This window comes from Schistocerca serialis, chromosome 2 (assembly GCF_023864345.2).
Source record: "Schistocerca serialis cubense isolate TAMUIC-IGC-003099 chromosome 2, iqSchSeri2.2, whole genome shotgun sequence".
NCBI classification, from domain to species: Eukaryota; Metazoa; Arthropoda; class Insecta; order Orthoptera; family Acrididae; genus Schistocerca; species Schistocerca serialis.
Window position 1 is genome coordinate 1,031,014,801 of NC_064639.1, and position 18,261 is coordinate 1,031,033,061.

Sequence of the window (18,261 nt, forward strand, 5' to 3'; positions counted from 1 at the left end):
TATACAGCAGAATTTTCTGTTGACATAAACAGCAAGAAATGAACCAAGTACTCGAAATTTGTGTACTTCATTTATTGATATTCTTAGTCTGTATGTATCCGCCAAACTACAGGCAGGACGTACTGATGCTTCATCACAGTATAGACAGAAACTACTGATCCGCCAGTACATGGAGTTGGGGGTTGGGTTGTTTGGGGAAGGAGACCAGACAGCGAGGTCATCGGTCTCATCGGATTAGGGAAGGAAGTTGGCCGTGCCCTTTTGCAAGGAACCATCCCGGCATTTGCCTGGAGCGATTTAGGGAAATCACAGAAAACCTAAATCAAGATGGCCGGACGCGGGATTGAACCGTCGTCCTCCCGAATGTGAGTCCAGTGTCTAACCACTGCGTCACCTCGCTCGGTCACGGAGTCTATAATCCAATATTCTTACTGCATACTGTTGAGAAAATTTGTTGTTTAAATTCAAACTTAATACAATTAAAAAAGGTAAAACTGTCACTGACCTGAACTCCGGATTGACTTACCTGGCCAGACATAAGGAGATACAGTTTAATTTGGACCCCAAACCATGTAGTATTTCAACATTATTTGCATTAATGAACATCACCAAAGGTGTAAGAGCTGACAACTGATGGAGAAAAACCCTAGGACTGATCAGAGATTGTATCCTAGGCCTTGAGACCTCATGTCTTGTACTTGACCACTGAGCTACTGAGCCACACTGAGAATCAAATATAAAGGAAAATATTTATTTTGGATCATTAAATAATTCCTGCACAAAGCACAATGTCATAGTTGCTTATTACTTTGTTGAAACTAGCACTAGAATACTTCATCTTTAGTTTTTATGTTTTGATAGCACTATTTTTTCTTTCTTTCTTTCTTTATAAAAGTATTATTTGTACCGTTAACATTGGTAGTGGTGGAAATTAACCATGTTGATAATGGAAATTCTGGATAATGTAGTCATATAGACAATGGTGCAGAGCGTAGGTATTTTCAGGAAGTCTGCAGTCCTGAGAAGGAATGGATTTCCAGTATCTTTACCCAAGCAGTTTCGAGGTGCTTACAACAATTATGCACTGAAGATATTTATAAAGTTTTATTAAACATTAACATCTGTGATACTGTGAAGAATATAATGAAATATGAATTCTGTGAAAATATGATGTACTTTCTATCACTGAACTGCATTTCAGTGTTAGCGAAGAAACTCTCAGAAATTTTATTTCTCTCTAGAGAGTCTGACTTTGACAGCAAACATGCAAGACCCTCTAATAATAAAAAACGTGCATGATGTAAGTTTACTAACTAATCTGTTGATGCATCATCATTGAAGATCATTTACTTTTATATTAATGAATTTAAACATTGTTGGACAAGTCCTGAAGATGAAGCATGCTCCGACAGTCCAATTGAGGTCCCACCAAGGAAGCCACTGATAAAATCCATGATATGGTAATGCAAGACCGCTGAATAAAAATTTATGATATTACATGTCAACTGAGTGAGTGCTTAATATCCTGCACAGAGAATGAAGAAGCTGTGTACGAGGTGGGTGCCGCAGTTGCTCAGTCAGCCAAAAACACACCTGTGCACATTTCAACACAACATCTGCCAATGTTCAGTTGCAATCCACATGACTTTTTGTGCTGATTTATGACTCTTGATGAAACCTGGATCCATCATTACACACCAATTTCAAAAAGGTAGTCAAATCAATGGACAAAGGCTGGTGAAAGTGCTCTGAAGAAGGGCAAGACCATTTTGTCAGTTGGTAAGGTGATAGCCACTGTTTTTTGGGTTTCCTAAGGGATAATCCTCATTGGTTACTTAGGAAAAAGCAGAAGCATAACTGATCACTATTATCCTTCCAAGGTTAGCATGGAAAAAACTGCTTTTTCGCCAGGATAATGCACCATCTCACATATCAGTGATAACAATGGTGAAAGTGCATGAATTTGGCTTTTAATCGATTCCTCATCCATGCTATTCACTGGACTTAGCCCCAAGTGACTTCTTCCTGTTTCCTAACTTGATACTTTGTCTTACTGGGAAGAAATTTTCAGCAAATGAGGTGGTGATAGTAGCAGTCAGTCAGTATTCTGCACAGTTTGATGAACCTATTTTACCAATCGGATGAAAAAACTGGAGGATCATGGGACAAAGTGTACATCCATCAAAGGAGATTATGCCAAGATACAAGGTCAGTTGTTTACAAAATATACATTTGGACTTGCTTTCTTACCAGACTTATAAAACCAGCCTCATATGTCCAAATGTTTAGGGTATCATCCAGAAGTGGTCCAAAGATTTTTATCTGTCACATATCCCTTCTTTCGTCTCTGCCAGTAATTCATCAACATACCAGTTGCAACATGGATTGGAGTTTACAATAGCTCCTCCCTGTACTGGCTAGGACAGTCGGTTCAAAGGTTGGAGGACAGTTGGGGCACATTACTTCAAACAAGTTCACGCCTAGTAAAGCACTATAGGGTTACAAGGAAAGTGTGTGTTGGGGATAACTTTATCTTTGATTTTTGTGATCATTATAAGGCATAAGGCTCTCAGCATGTGTCATTACTGAACATTTGGCTCTTTTCAACAAACTACCCTCTTACCTGGCTTATTCTTCTTTTAATGTGTTTTGTACTTGGGGTTCATTGTGCAAATAAATTATGAGCCCAGAACCACAGGTAAAAAAGACAGTCTATCATCTAGTAACTTATCATAGTAAAATATTTTGTCAAATATTTTAAAGTACTAGGTGGCAGAAGAAACTACTGTTGTAAATGGGTGTTGACAGTACCTGCTTCAAAAATTCAGGAGTAAAACTGAACACAGTCTGCCAGGCCAGCATAAGAACTAAAATCTGACACCAGGCTAAGATTCTCACATTTACGGTGTTTAATTCTTTTAGTCTACAGTGTGTCTTTCCGGAGGTCATCAAAATTGATATTTGTACTATGTCACCCCTTTTCTTACAACATTTCGTTTATAATTAACATCAAAGCTGACATTTCATGCACATCACAGCTGGTTGATAGGAAATTTGCTAATTTAAAACCACACTTCAAAGGGCATTATCTATGAATAACACAAAAGTGTGTGTCAATAATTGGCACAAATGAGCTTTAAGAATTTGCTGAGAGAGAAAATATAAAATCTAATAAGCAGCACAAATTTAACAGTCTCATAACTTTTGAACTGTGTGTGTGGCTTAGAATTTTCCTTTATGCTTGTTATCTAGGTGTATATTCTCAACAACTGTGGAGTGCATAGCAGGAGCCTTGCAACAATTTGTCAGCAAATGTAATTGAAGCTAAAAGAAAAAGTTCATAATCAATAATCAGTTTGTCATTTAACAAATTTTTTGATGTCTACTTACAATCATGGACAAATTCCATTAAGTAAAGTTAATTGACAGTACTATCCACACACACACACACACACACACACACACACACACACACACACACACACACACAAAATATTGAATGTGGCTAAACAAGGTACGTTTCCTATCCTTCTGGATTGAAGGCTTGGGACTGTTTTGATAGTTTTGTATTGTTTTATTTTATACATTGCAACTAATCTTATCAAAATCTATAAACTGAGGTACAATGGACAAACGGTTTACTGTGTATTGCCTTTTTGTATTCCACTGTAAAATTAAAATTTAGTGTGCGAAATCTGGCAAACTGTATGTTCAATCCCACCCCTCAATTCTTTAAAGAATCACATTCCCATGTATACAGCATTTTGTAGGTCTCTTCAACTTTAGATGTTGACACTGTATGCAAAGTGTGTAAGGAAGTAATAAATTAAAACAGCATGCTTGACACTGAAGTTTTACCAAATGAACAGTAAACATTTAGTAAGTAATGAATTGCTTTCATTTTATTATTTTGTGGATCTGTAAGCAAAGGAACATTCACAAATTATGGAAAAACTGTTAGATGTCATGAGGTGCTCTCATTCTCAAATACTGAGTTTGCATGCTGTGAGTCACTGCTTCAGAGCATATACATTGTTTCTAACTTCAATACTTAGTCTGTTAAACTTTTAATGTAAGATTATACCTCTTTATGAGTAAATTAATAATGGCAGCATTTTAAATTTGGTCAATAATCTCTCAAAATTTTGAAAATGAGGTTTTTGTTGCTCCTGGAGGCCATTAGACAGGCAACCTGCAAGTACAACTGGGTGACCACTTTAGCCATTTAGTAATTTATATATCTTCATAGGGCATGTTCTAATACAGTCACATGCAGCTAGTTGACAAAACACTGTGGACAAACGCAGGCTATAAATGCGATCTTGGGATGGTGAGGTGTCAAAAGTTTTACTTTGGACACTTGTCACTTCTTACCTTTCTCCTTGCTGTAGATTTTTTCAATTCATTGTTATCACTATTAATGAACACAGATGTCTTCATCACTTACCATTATCAGTTTTATCAACAAATGAGTCATCTTTGTCAGATAGCTGATTATGCTGGGCTACCAACACCAAAATCTGATTTTTCCAATATCAGAATTTATCAGTGAAACCAATCATTTTTGACATTTACAGTCTTGTGATGCTCCACTTGCTAATAGTACTGAATGGTTATAACTGAACTGATGTTTCAAATGCTGCAGTGTGGGTTGCTTGTGTAGTACACTAAAACAATGGTACCACATTCTGTCAGCAGGTGAAAATGTGGCACTACAAGCATTCAGAATGAAATAAGTTTCCTGTTTTGATGTTGGTATGCTGTTTGCCCCCTGATGAGTATTTCATTTGCGAAATGACTGTTGGAGTAAATGGGTAAAAAGGTGTAAGTTTTCCATACACAATGTAATGGCTATTGCCAAGAAAGACTGAACACTGCCAATAAGTTCAGCAATAGCAGTGCTGCATTGTGGGAATATCACTCACACAAAGAGATGGATAGAGGTCCCATGGGAATAAATTCGCCAAAAAATATGATCAAGAACTTTGGAGAACAGATGAATTAGTTGGTGTGGCAGGGAGAGGGAGGTAGCCCATTCCCATAGCAGCTGTTGATCGGGTTGCTGTATCTATGACTGATCATGCAGCACATGCCTCAAATTGTGCAGCCAGTGCTCAAGCTGTGTCGTTGAAACTGAAGCTTGTGATAAGATTAATGCAGAATTTGAGCCGGCAGTGCATGTGAAGAAGTTAAACAACATGACAAAAGAAATGAAAGTCTTACCTATCAGTGTTCAAATTAATGAATGGTGTAGCCCTTCTTGACAAAGGTGAAACCTTTCCACAAATAGACAACGTTCACTGACTTGGACTCCCAAATACCTCAGACCAAAAGCAGAATTGATGAAGGCAGTGAAGTGGAAACAGTCATTTTTACCACAAAAAAATTGGGAAACGTTTGAAGTGATAGTGCAAAGCAGATTCTCATCCTCCAGAGACCTACGAGCTCTGAATGCAGGAAACAAATGTATAATATAGTTCATTTTTTAAGCTGATGAATTTTACTTGGGTATGTCAATCTTTTACAACTGATATCAGTTTTAGGATGCATAATTACCCATAATTTATTGGAAACTTGACACAAGACACTATTGTTACCAACCGTGACATGATGCGAGCAGTATGAATGGCTTTTCATTTGTAACCGATTTTACATTAGGTGGCCACAGTGACTATTTCGTCTTTCATTGCTAAGAAATAGACATTTTGCAGTAGGTAGAAACATCTGCAACTACACAGTCTTATGTGGAGTAAGTATTGCATGTACAGTAGATGGAACTGGAATTTCAATTTAGGACAGTGACACTTGTTAATACGTAAACTAACTGCACAATCATTTCCATTTATACCTTTATTAAGCAAGTATTCAATTACAAATATTTATAAAATTTACTTCACACATAATACTACAGAGTAACTCTTCAGTCATGTCCATATGACAAAGGTAGATGCCATAAACATCCGTTAAGACTAAATTTGTAAAAAAATATTCCTCTTGTCAAATTTCATCTTGTGGCTTTGAATTAAAAATTTGTTTTCATCATGAGATCATTTACAAATTTAGAGACAATGAGATTCCCTATGACATTCCACTAACTACACATTTAACAGTTATTTCTTCAACAGTGGATAAAACAGAACAGAAATGTCATATGGAAAAATTACATCAGAAGAAAATGCAAGTATTATTATTTGGCATTTCAGATCTGATTTGGAATAGATAGGGTAAAGCCACACTATAGAAGTTTCTTCACTGAGTCAACTTCAACTTTATCCTTAAGGTGAAAGATCAAATTATGGCAAGATATGAGTATTTCCACAGACTTGCATTTTTTCCTGTATTTTAAGTGCAATGAACTGCAAAGCCGTAACATGTCATGTCTGTGAATGTTTAACATTTATATAAATTATATCACAGAGCTGTTGAGCATAGTGGATAAAACTATAGTACCTTATTTATTACACAATGCCAGAGCATCCTGCTTTAATGGAAACAAATATTTGCTCTTGTTTGGAAATTGGTCATCACAACCCTTTAAATGCCCCAAATCCATTTGATTGTTATACATTATGTAATAGTACAGGCACTAAAAACAATCCATTCTAAAATAAAGCTATACACTGAACAAAAAACAGGAATGTATGTATGTAATACTAGGTTGTTTGGTATTGCACGATGCAAATATCTTGCAAGAACTGCTTGCAAATTTTTGCTATTATAAAACAATAATAAACTAAAATTGTGACTATAGAATTGAACAAACAAACCACAAATCTGAGTGACAGAGATTCAGACTTTAACAACTTTGTAAAAGTTAGGTCATCAATGATATAAATAGGAACAATACAAAATTAATGATGTCATTTTGTATTAAGTCTTTTTGGAAATCAATACTCCAGTGGTTATGATCTGAGACTTAAGACTCTCAAACACCTTTCATGACACTTCATATGTTTCTGGGAAGTATTACAAGCAATATCATTGCACTGCACCTCAAGCATTTCACTAAATACTATAGTATTCGCTGCAAAGACTAAATGAAATTATCAACTATCAGTCAGTGTTTGATAATACCAAAACCTATTTCCTTTTTATTTGGCACACTACTATGAAAATAGACGAATATCAGGTAGTCTATGCAGCAATTTCATACATGACATGAATTTACAAAGCTGGAATTGCTTTAATGTTTGTGGTATGTATGAATAATAAACATATAACATTTAAGTTAACACAAACTCTGAACACAATGCATTTTAAGAGTTACTGAAAGCACAAATATTGTGGACACACTAGACAGTTTGGAAGATTTTGGCACCATATGAATTGATACTTCCAGATTGTAATCCACAAAACTAAAGCTACACTACTGATTGTTCTTCCATTACTGAATCACTGATTTCTAATTTTTGCAGGCTGCATCACACAATCAGCACAAGAAAATTTAGTTTTAATACTGGTAACAAAAATACCTTTCAATTTTAAACTATAAAATCTGTCACATAAAACAGTGATTATTTCTTTCTTTAAATCACCTTACAAATACAATTTGTACTATAAACTAGTCCGTTCACAACACTGCAAAATTTAATGCGGAGACTACAACACCAAGCTCACAGCCTCAGAAATCACATTTAACAATCACTCGGCATTTTCTACTGATCCGCTGGCACAATGTACATGAAGCCGCAGCAGGAACACTTCACCTGGAAAGAAGATTCTCTGAGTTAACACCACTTTTTTATAAATTTTAAATTTAAATGACCAGTTTTTATAATTTTAGATTTTTCATTTTGCTTCTTGAACTGAAGACTACTTTTATTAAGACAGTCCAAATAATTGTAAGTTTATAGTTACATGCAACAGAATTACAGTGAACACTTTAGTACAGTGAACTGCTAACTTTCCAGCCAAAAGAAGAAACACTTCAAGGATTTCATGTTTCTAACTGAACAGTACAAAACTTTCACAGTTCACGTAAGCTTTTTGTTTTCATGCAGGCTGTCCCAAAAGGAATGGTCAATGTTCTGGGACATTACAGCAATTGTCATTGAAAGCAACAGAAATAGCCAATGTGGGCCTTAAAATGCATACTGTAAGAGCTATGAACTTTTTCAGAGGAAGTGACATGCTTCATAGCAGCAGATATGACAGTACTCATAGCTCCTAAGGTATGCATTTTAGACACTTTACTAGTCTGCTTGAAATGATCATTCCTGTTATTTCCCCCTAAATATTTACCACTGCTCCTGGGACACTATATTGAAACAAAACATTTAATTCTTCTCAAAATCATTCCCGTCATTTACATGTATTCTCTCTCCAGTATTCACTGTATTTCCTATTCAATGTTTTTTGTAAGTGATTTTTCTATGAGCTGTAAGTTCATCTAGCATATTAAGAATTGCTTCAGATGGCTCAAATGTTACCACAATTGACAGATTAGTGAATGAGTTCTCATGTAATTTTGATCCCTGTCTCACTCTTTACAGTTCTGAGTGCTGTCAGAATTTTATACTTGAGAACAACCAACAAATTTATATACTGGAAGTAAGCAAGTACACATTGTTTAAAGAGGGAAATCAAGCAGTACTGTTTTTGAATATCAGAACTGAAATTTATTTAAAAATTGTAGTGCTATGCAAATTATGTAAAGGCCTTTGATAATTATGTTTTTGGAAAGAAGCAGAAGTACATTCTTACTGTATTTCACTCCAGATAAATTTGTTTTGTTGAATAATAAGATAATGGTGAAATTTAATAAATTGACAATATTAATTAGTCTACGAAAAGCATGTGTTTTGGTTGGTTGGTTGGTTGTTTGAGGGTAAAGGGACCAAACAGCAAGGTCATCAGTCCCTTGTTTCAAATAGACTCCATTCTGCTAACGGGACATCTCAGTATAGTCAGAAAAATAAAACAGAAAAAGGGGAAACGTAAAAGGGCAGTCACGTTGTCATTAGTAAAAACAAATGAAGGAAGTTGGCAAGAGAACGGACCCAACACTATGCTGAAGCAGCATAAGCAAGACCACCTGTGTCTTAAAAGGTACAACTGCTATAATGCAGAAAGTACGGATGGGAATAGAAAAACTAACCAAGCCTTAAAAAGAAGGGGTAAAAACAGAGTAAAAGGGAAAGAAAAGAGGATTCCGGTCAGGGAGGTGAATCGGGAATCTCTGAACACTGCCTACAGTGGGAGACACCCAAACACTCACCGGCCCGCCCCAACACCAGAGGGAGATTAAAAACTTTAAAACTGAGAATAAAAACCACTCTCCCGGAGGAAACCTAGAACCAGAGAGACCATCCGGGAATCGTCAGCCAACATCAAAGGTAAAGTGTGGGGGAGTCTGTACTTAGCACGCAGAGCCAAAAGAAGGGGGCATTCAACCAAAATGTGGGCCACTGACTGGAAGGCTCCACAACCACATAGCGGGGGCGGCTCATCACGCAAAAGGAAACCATGGGTCAGCCTGGTATGGCCAATGCGGAGACGACACAGTGTGGTCGAGTCCTTGCGGGAGAGGCTAAAGGAAGAACGCCATGGGCCTGGATTCACCTTAATGGCACGAAGTTTATTAGACAGTGGAGTAGCCTCCCAAGAATTGGCCCATGACTGTGCAAAGTGGGATTTGATGTGAAGCCGTAAATCCGCTGCAGGAGGGGTTACAGAAAACGGGGGGTAAGTAACTGCTCCCCCAGCCAAACGATCAGCGAGCTCATTACCCGGGATACCCACATGGCCCGGGACCCATAGGAAATCAATGGAACAAGCAGCACGGTGAAGATCAGCGAGATGGTCATGGATGGCAGAGACCAAGGGATGGCGCGAAAAACACCGGTCAATAGCAACAAGGCCACTCAACGAGTCCGTACATAACAAAACGCGGTTGTGTTGGGATTGTTTAATAAAGGTAAGGGCCCGGGAAATTGCCATCAATTCCGCAGTAAACACCCCACATGAGGGTGGCAGTAGATGATTTTCCGTTCCAACAAAGGACGTGAAGGCATACCCAACATGATCAGCAGATTTAGAGCCATCAGTGTAAAAAACAACAGCATCCCGAAACTCCCATAAAATTTGGCGGAAAAAGGAACGGAACACCACCGGGGGGATGGAATCTTTCGGACCGCGGCGGAGATCCATCCGAATTCGAGGCCGAGGAACTAACCAAGGAGGGGTGGAGGGGAGGGAGCGAGGAAGACAGGACAAAGAAGGAAGCCGAAAATCACGGGTAAGAGACGCAAGGCGCAGCCCAACCGGTAAACCCGCCCGAGGGCGGGAGTCAGGCGGGCGACGTCCATGGTCTGGGAATAGGATAGAATAGGAAGGATGAGCGGGAGAAGAACGGATAGTAAGGGCATAAGACACCAGAAGCTGGGACCGCCGAACAGAAAGGGGGGGGATCCCAGCTTCAACCAAGAGACTATCAACAGGGCTCGTAGGGAATGCACCGGTGGCCAAACGGATACCACGATGGTGGACTGGATCCAGCACGTGCAGCGTGGAAGGAGCAGCTGAACCATAAACTTGACAACCATAGTCCAAACGTGACAGAACTAGAGCACAATAAAGACGGAGGAGGAGGGAACGGTCCGCACCCCAAGAGGAGTGGGCAAGGAAGCGAAGGACATTGAGTTTTCGGAAACATCCTACCTTCAGGAGTCTGATATGGGGCAGCCAAGTGAGCTTGTTGTCGAAAAGAAGACCTAGGAAACGAAACTGTGGAACCACAGGCAATCTTTGTGCAGCGAGATAGAGCTCTGGATCAGGGTGGACCGTAGTACGGCGACAGAAGTGGACCACCCGCGATTTTAAAGGAGAGAATTGAAACCCGTGTGAGAGGGTCCATGCAGAGGCACGCCGTATAGCCACCTGGAGCTGCCGTTCTGCAGATGGCATTGAGGAGGAACTAACCCAAATGCAGAAATCATCCACATACAGGGCAGGGGCGACCAAGGGACCGACAGAGGCCACAAGTCCATCGATAGCAATGAGGAAAAGAAGGACACTCAAGACAGAACCCTGTGGGATGCCTGACTCCTGGGTCCGTGGAGAACTAAAAGCAGTACCAACTCGAACTCTGAATGACCGATGGATCAGGAACTGGCGGATAAAAATCGGGAGTGGGCCCCGAAGACCCCACTGATGAAGGGTTAGTAAGATGTGATGGCGCCAGGCCGTGTCATAGGCCTTGCGAAGGTCAAAAAACACTGCAACCAAATGGCGGCGCTGGGAAAAAGCCTGCCGAACTGCGGATTCCAAGCGAAGCAAATGATCGATTGGAGATCGTCCCTCTCGAAAGCCACACTGGTAAGGGGACAATAGATCCCGAGATTCGAGGACCCAAGTGAGCCGACGGGCTACCAGCCGTTCAAGTAACTTACAACCAACATTGGTCAAACTAATTGGCCGATAGCTGTCAACAGATAGGGGGTTCTGACCAGGCTTAAGGACAGGAACCACAATGCTATCCCTCCACTGAGAAGGGAAGTCACCCTGGAGCCAGATACGGTTAAACACCCGAAGAAGATGGTGCCGTTGTGGAGCACTGAGATGTTGAAGCAGCTGGTTATGAATGGAATCTGGGCCAGGGGCCGTATCATGAGAAGAAGATAGAGCAGAAAGAAATTCCCATTCAGTGAAAGGTTCGTTGTAAGATTCTGACTCACAAGTGGTGAAACATAAGGTGACAGCTTCAGCCTGCTGTTTTTGATGAAGGAAAGCAGCTGGATAGGAGGCCGATGCTGATGCCACTGCAAAATGGGTCGCAAGATGTTCTGCGAGAACTAATGGGTCCGTACAAATGCCATCTGGGAGGTGAAGGCCTGGGAGGGTGGACTGCCGATGGCAACCTTGGAGAGAGCGAAGTGTAGCCCATACCCGTGACAGAGGGACAGTGGAACCAAGGGAAGAAACGAATCGTTCCCAACATATCCGTTTGCTCTGTTTAATTAAATAACGGGCTTTAGCGCGAAGGCGCTTAAAGGTAGAAAGGCTGGCTACAGATGGGTGCCTCTTAAAGTGTTGCAAAGCTCGACGGCGATCACGGATGGCAATGGCAATGGCCGTACTCCACCACGGGACTTGCCGACGACGAAATTGTCCAGATGAGCGCGGGACAGCAAGGTTAGCAGCGCGAACAATCGCGGCAGACACGTCACGTAGGACGTCATCAATACAACCCAACAAAGAGGGAGAAAACTCGACCTGTGCGGTATATAGAGGCCAATCGGCGCGGTGGAAAGACCAACGAGGTAACCTGTCCATCGGGGAGCGGGAAGGGAGCGTGATAATCAACGGGAAATGGTCACTATCACAAAGGTCGTCGTGTGGCGACCAGTGTAATGAAGGGAGGAGAGAGGGAGAAGAAAGAGAAAGATCAATGGCAGAAAAGGTACCATGACCAGCACTGAAATGAGTAGGGGAGCCATCATTAAGAAGGCATAGGTCGTGGTCTGCAATAAATTGGTCTATAAGAAGACCTCGTCTAGATGGAAAGGCACTGCCCCACAAAGGATGATGAGCATTAAAATCCCCAAGGAGGAGGAAGGGAGGAGGAAGTTGCTGAAGAAGGGTGGTTAAGGCAGCAGGTGTAAGAGTCCTGTCAGGAGGGAGATAAAGATTGCATACTGTGACTGCAGAGTCTAAGTGGACCCTAACAGCAACCGCTTCCAATGTAGTGTGGAGAGGAATCCACGTGCTAGCAATGTCTGTACGGACTAACGTACAAACGCCACCAGAAGCCCGCAAGGGTCCGACCCGATTTCGACAGAAAACACGGAACCCACGGAGGGTCGGTGAGTGAGCATCAGTAAAATGAGATTCCTGGAGAACCACACAAGCTGCTGAGTAGGACGAAAGAAGGGATTTCAATTCCGGAAGGTGACGATAGTAGCCATTACAATTCCACTGGAGAACCACAGAACGATGGTTTAAATGAGGGCTGAACACGCTAAATCCAGTCATACCGCCGGGTCCCCACCCGTCACCGACAAGGAGGGGGCGACATCCATAAACGACAGGTCAGAATCCGGTTGTGAAGCCGGGGAAGGGACCTCTGGTGACACCAGAGGCTCTTTGTCCCGGGACTTATGTTTCTTCTTCTTTTCAGGCTGAGATCGAGGAGGGCTGTGTGGCATAATGGAGCCAGCTGCAGCAAGATCAGGAACAGAAAGAGACCGGGCGACCGGGGGGCCGATAGACCGCGGCTCTCGCGGTCGCCGCGCTGCAGCAGACCTTTGACCTGGAAGGTGCCGGGAAGGGGCATCCCGGGAGAGGCGCCCTTGACCGGCAGACGCCGAAGGAGTGGGACACTTCTCCGGCTGGGGAGGGGGAGCAGCGCCCAGAGGAGAAGGTGTGGGAGCCGCAGGGGAGGGGGAAGGAGAGGGGTCCGGGATGGGGGTAAGGAAGGGGGAGGAAGGGATGAAGATGTAACCAAGGCGTAACTAGATGTCATGGACACAGGGTGCAATCGTGCGTATTTCTTACGGGCCTCTGTGTAGCTTAAACGATCAAGAGACTTATACTCCTGTATCTTTTTTTCTTTCTTATAGACGGGGCAATCTGCTGAACGAGGAGAATGACTACCACGACAATTTACACATACAGGAGGGGGAACACAGGGACTCCCCTCATGGAGTGGACGTCCACAGTCACCACAGAGAGGGTCCTGGGTACAGCGAGAAGACATGTGGCCAAAACGCAAGCACTTAAAACACCGCATAGGAGGTGGGATGTACGGCTTCACATCACAGCGATAGACCATAATCTTAACTTTCTCAGGAAGGGTATCCCCTTCAAAGGCCAGGATAAAGGCACCAGTATCAATACGATTATCTTTAGGACCCTTCTGAACACGCCGAACAAAGTGAACACCCCGCCGTCCGAGATTGTCCCGAAGTTCCTCATCAGTTTGAAGGATGAGGTCTCTGTGAAAAATCACACCTTGTACGATATTTAGAGACTGGTGAGGGGTAATGGACATGGGAATTGTGCCAAGATGGGTACAGGCACGAAGGGCCGCAGATTGGGCGGCCGAAGCAGTTTTTATCAGTAACGAACCCGACCGCATCTTGCTCAGGGAGTCCACTTCGCCGAACTTGTCTTCAATGTGTTCCACAAAGAATAAAGGTTTGACACTGGTGAAAGTATCTCCATCAGTCCTGGTGCAAACTAGATAACGGGGAAAGGTTTTGCCCCTAGACGACGCGCCTGACCCTCCTCCCAGGGGGTAGCCACGGAAGGGAAGGCCGAAGGGGCAAGAGAAGCAGCACTTGAGGAATCAGTACCACGCAGAGAGACGGCCGCAGAAGAGCGGCCAGAGTTTTGGACCCGTATGCGTTTCATCTGCATAGCGTCCGCCCTGATACCACCCACTCCGATCAGGGGCTCTCCTCACGGGCGCCACCCAGCCACAGCAAGGGCCGTCTGGCACGGCGGCCATTGCCGGGAGTTCCGATGCTCCAGGATGACGAGCAACCACTCCAAGGCATGCATGAGGAGGTCACAGCTCAGGTATCAGAAGTGTGATCCCTGTGTGTTCAGGGGGCTCAACCAAAAGGGTACATAGCGACCCCACCACACGGGCTGGCTACCGTGCTGGCTATGCACCCTAGCATCAGACAACGACGTAAAAGAAAAGGTGGAATGTACTATGAGGGCACACGTCGGAGACACTAGGTAAGGTGCTCTTCCCCAAATGGCTCACACTACGGAAGAGAAATTTTGGAATGGAGGTCAAACCCCAGAGGGGGACCAAGGAACGCCAAAAGGAGGAGATGATTACGCAAAAAAAGCCGGAGTGTAGAACCAACAGAACCAGGAGGATAGCGGGGGCCAACATAAGCAAGGACACCAATAGAGAGAGAGGAGAGGGCGAGGGGAAAGGGGTATGGAGGGGAAAGGAGGGGAAGGGAAAGGAAAGGAAATGCAGCCCGGGAGAGAAAGAAGGCTGCAATGGCTCGGGGCCCCGTGCTCGCCACGCACGTATCCACGAAAGAGTTGTGGACCCCCTGGGGGGAGCATGTGTTTTACTCAATGCAGAACCAATATCGAAGAAATTGAACCAGTAATTATGTTATGAATGTAAACTTAGACAAAAGTATATATTCAAGGAAGGGCAGATGGTACATTCAAACTGATTTTATCCGGGTAAAGGAGACCATATTTGCAAAATAACTAAGCTGGGGTATATCTTGTCACTGGAGCCTAGGCAGGCAGCATATTTTATAAAAGCAAGCTGGTTCTGAATTACTGGAACTGGTTCTCAATATCCCACATATTAGTTCTGGGGCATATTAATGTGCGAGCCGGTTCCACAGATTTTTATTGGAGACAGATCTGCAGATCTTGGTGGCCATTGGAGTGCTTCACTGTAGTGCTGACAGTTCATAGAGGGGTGACATGTGTGGAGGAGCAGTGCCTTGTTTAAGTTGTGCACTGGAATACTTCACCCAAAAGGTAACACATGGGGATGCAGGGTATCAGTGACTTATTGTGCCATCAGGAATCCCTCAATCACAACCAATCGTGTCCTGAACTCAATTCAATTCAATAGCTCCCACACCATGATACCAGGACTAACCACTGAGCCTCTCCAAAATAGGTGATGTCCCCAGGTCACCATCATCCCAGGTAGTCCCGAACTACAATTGCTTCAACAAACTACATGCTTCCCAGTCTCACTAAACAGATTTTTGCAGCACTGCATTAAAGACTCAGTACAAATGGGACAGTAATTCCTTACTTTGGTTGCTGACTGAACATTTGTGCAGGATGACTGCTGCAGAATGTCCATTAATTTTTCTCTGAGCACATGCACAGGTGTGAAGGTTACAATGTGCTTGTTGCACAGTACATTAATCCTCCCTTGGGTCAGACATGGTCAACCTGAACCTTGAGTATGCTTGCCCTTAGGTCCCAATGCTATTCAGAAGTTGGTCACCATCACATCTGAACAACCCACAAATCTTTATACTGCACAATTCGACCTGCCAGCCAAATGGGGACTATGTAGCCCCTGTTACACTCACTTGTCCTGCTAACACTCTCCAAATATGCTCCACCCTTGTGTTCTCACAGTGATCACTCGACACCTGGTGCTGTTTATGGTCCTAATAAACTACCAGGCCTAGTAATAAACATTAACAGTAATGCCATTTGATCTATCTGTCACAGGAAATTATTACTAACATACCCACAAATGGGATGTATGTGCACAAGTTACACTGACATCTGATGAAGTCTTATACGTTCTTCACTTTGTCAGCAGAATATTTTATATGCCGTTTAAGACTCCATCAGCAAGTGTAAATACTGTGGCAACACTTTCTCCATTACACGGAATACACTTTTACGTTAATAACCTGCCGCCAGTTATTAATATTAGGATTTTGTAAGAATAAATCTTATTAGTGTTCACATTTAAACATGAATATGGGAATGTGTCAGGAGCAATGCAATGAACCATTATAGCTGTTTTGTACCATACCTGTTTAAACTCTTCTTTGTCATCATCAGCCTGGGCAAGTCGGTGGTATTGTGAACGATTCTGCATGTACATATCAATGTTTCCATATGGTAACACTGCAGTCTGAAAATTCTGGATAGAAGTACCCAGGTCAATTTTTATGTCCAGTCCTTGAGAGGGTTCCTGTAAAAACAAGTAGGTTTCTAAAAATTTGCTTATTCACCAATTCAAGTAGAAACATGAAACTATCTTTACAGATACTTTGAACTTCAGTTAGTTTTATCATTCTAGAATCACTTTCCCCTCCATTTCTTTCCCTGCATAATTTCTCACTTTCTCTAATGTTAAGGCAAGAGTGTAACCAGGTTTCATTACTGCTGTCTTACTGAACTAATTTCCACCTGGCATAAACCCAATTTTAGAAAATGTAGTAACTTAATTCAAAATTAATACCAGTTTTCACTAAAATGAAGTGACATCCAGGTAAGATCTGAAAATGTTATCACAGACCATAGGAAATTTTTCTTGAACTTTTACACTTCTACATTGTGTATTATAGCCAAGAACTTTTCCAGATTTAAATTTCCTTATTCTGCAGTAACTCATCCTGCTGACACTTTAAAAATTTACTTCTGAACATCAAAGAAAGTGCACAGAATTTAGCTCTTTCAATCACACTGAAGAGAAAAAGAAGTTGCAGAGAAAGAATCTGGACATTTAAGACATACGATTTTGACTCCTTTAACAGCCGAAGGCAGTTTGAATCTATTGGAACTATACAAGATACTGTGAAAGATGGCAATTTCTCTGGAAAATGCTTAAGCAATAATTTCTATATACTCACAAACTGCTGTTATAATCTTAATTGAGGATTAACTTTGTATCTTGACTGCACTGGCAAGTATTTTTGCAGTTCATTAGCATCTGTAATTTTTCACTCTTACTGACTAACATTTAACAGCCATGCTTTGATCAAGGAACATCCAACTTTACTGTAGCCAATTTTTACACTTAGAACTTGTCTGTGACAATATAAACACAGGGTGTACATAAAGTCCACGAAAACTCATTTATTGCACAAGAACAAAACATTGTACCGATATTATTCGTGTCACTGAAAAGAAAACCTGATAGTTTTTTCCCCCTTTCTCCATGTATACCACCGCAGCGTAGTTTAGTGATTTGCCAATAAGTCAGCACTTCTCACAAACATGGTGAGTTCAAGTGCAGCATGAGCTTTCTCCGTGTTGGAGTCCGACTAAAACAAGTGTGCTACAGCTGTTCAACTGGTGTTTAGAACTAAGTATGGTAAGAAGTCATCAACAAGGAAGGCCATTTACCACTGACAACAAATTTGTTACACTGGGTTGCTTGTGGCCATCAAAGAGAAGCAGACATCCAAGTGTGATGGAACTGAATGGAGCAGGTACGAGACATTCATATGGGGTCAAAAGAAATTTGAGCGTCTTGCATCCCACAAACTCTAAATGGCTCCGATGACAGCACGTAAAGTCCTGCGACAAGCTATCTATGAAACCATTCAAATTTGAGCTAGTGCAGAAGCTCCACAACCATGACAAAGACAAGCATTTGAGTTCTTTGCTGTAGCAACATTTGAATAAGGATGGGGTAGTGTTGTTGATCACTTAATTTTTAGTGACAAAGCCACTTTCCACACTAATGGGAAAATGAATAGGCATAATTGTCAAATCTGGGGTACAAAGCATCTACATGAATGCATTTAATCTGAGCATGATTCCCGAAGGTAAATGTCTTGTGCCTCGTCA

General features: G+C 41.9%; 1 protein-coding gene across 2 annotated transcripts in view; it reads right to left on the bottom strand.

The window, feature by feature from the left end:
• Positions 1-5,835: 5,835 nt before the first annotated feature.
• The window catches only part of LOC126458454 (uncharacterized), a 52,939-nt gene continuing 40,513 nt past the window's right edge, over positions 5,836-18,261 (bottom strand). For both annotated transcript variants that reach the window (XM_050095523.1, XM_050095524.1), the window contains exons 4-5: positions 16,496-16,657; positions 5,836-7,706 (exon numbers count right to left, since the gene is read on the bottom strand). In XM_050095523.1, coding sequence (XP_049951480.1) covers positions 7,656-7,706; positions 16,496-16,657 — 213 coding nt within the window. In that variant the 3' untranslated portion in view covers positions 5,836-7,655. The remainder of the gene's footprint in view (positions 7,707-16,495; positions 16,658-18,261) is intronic.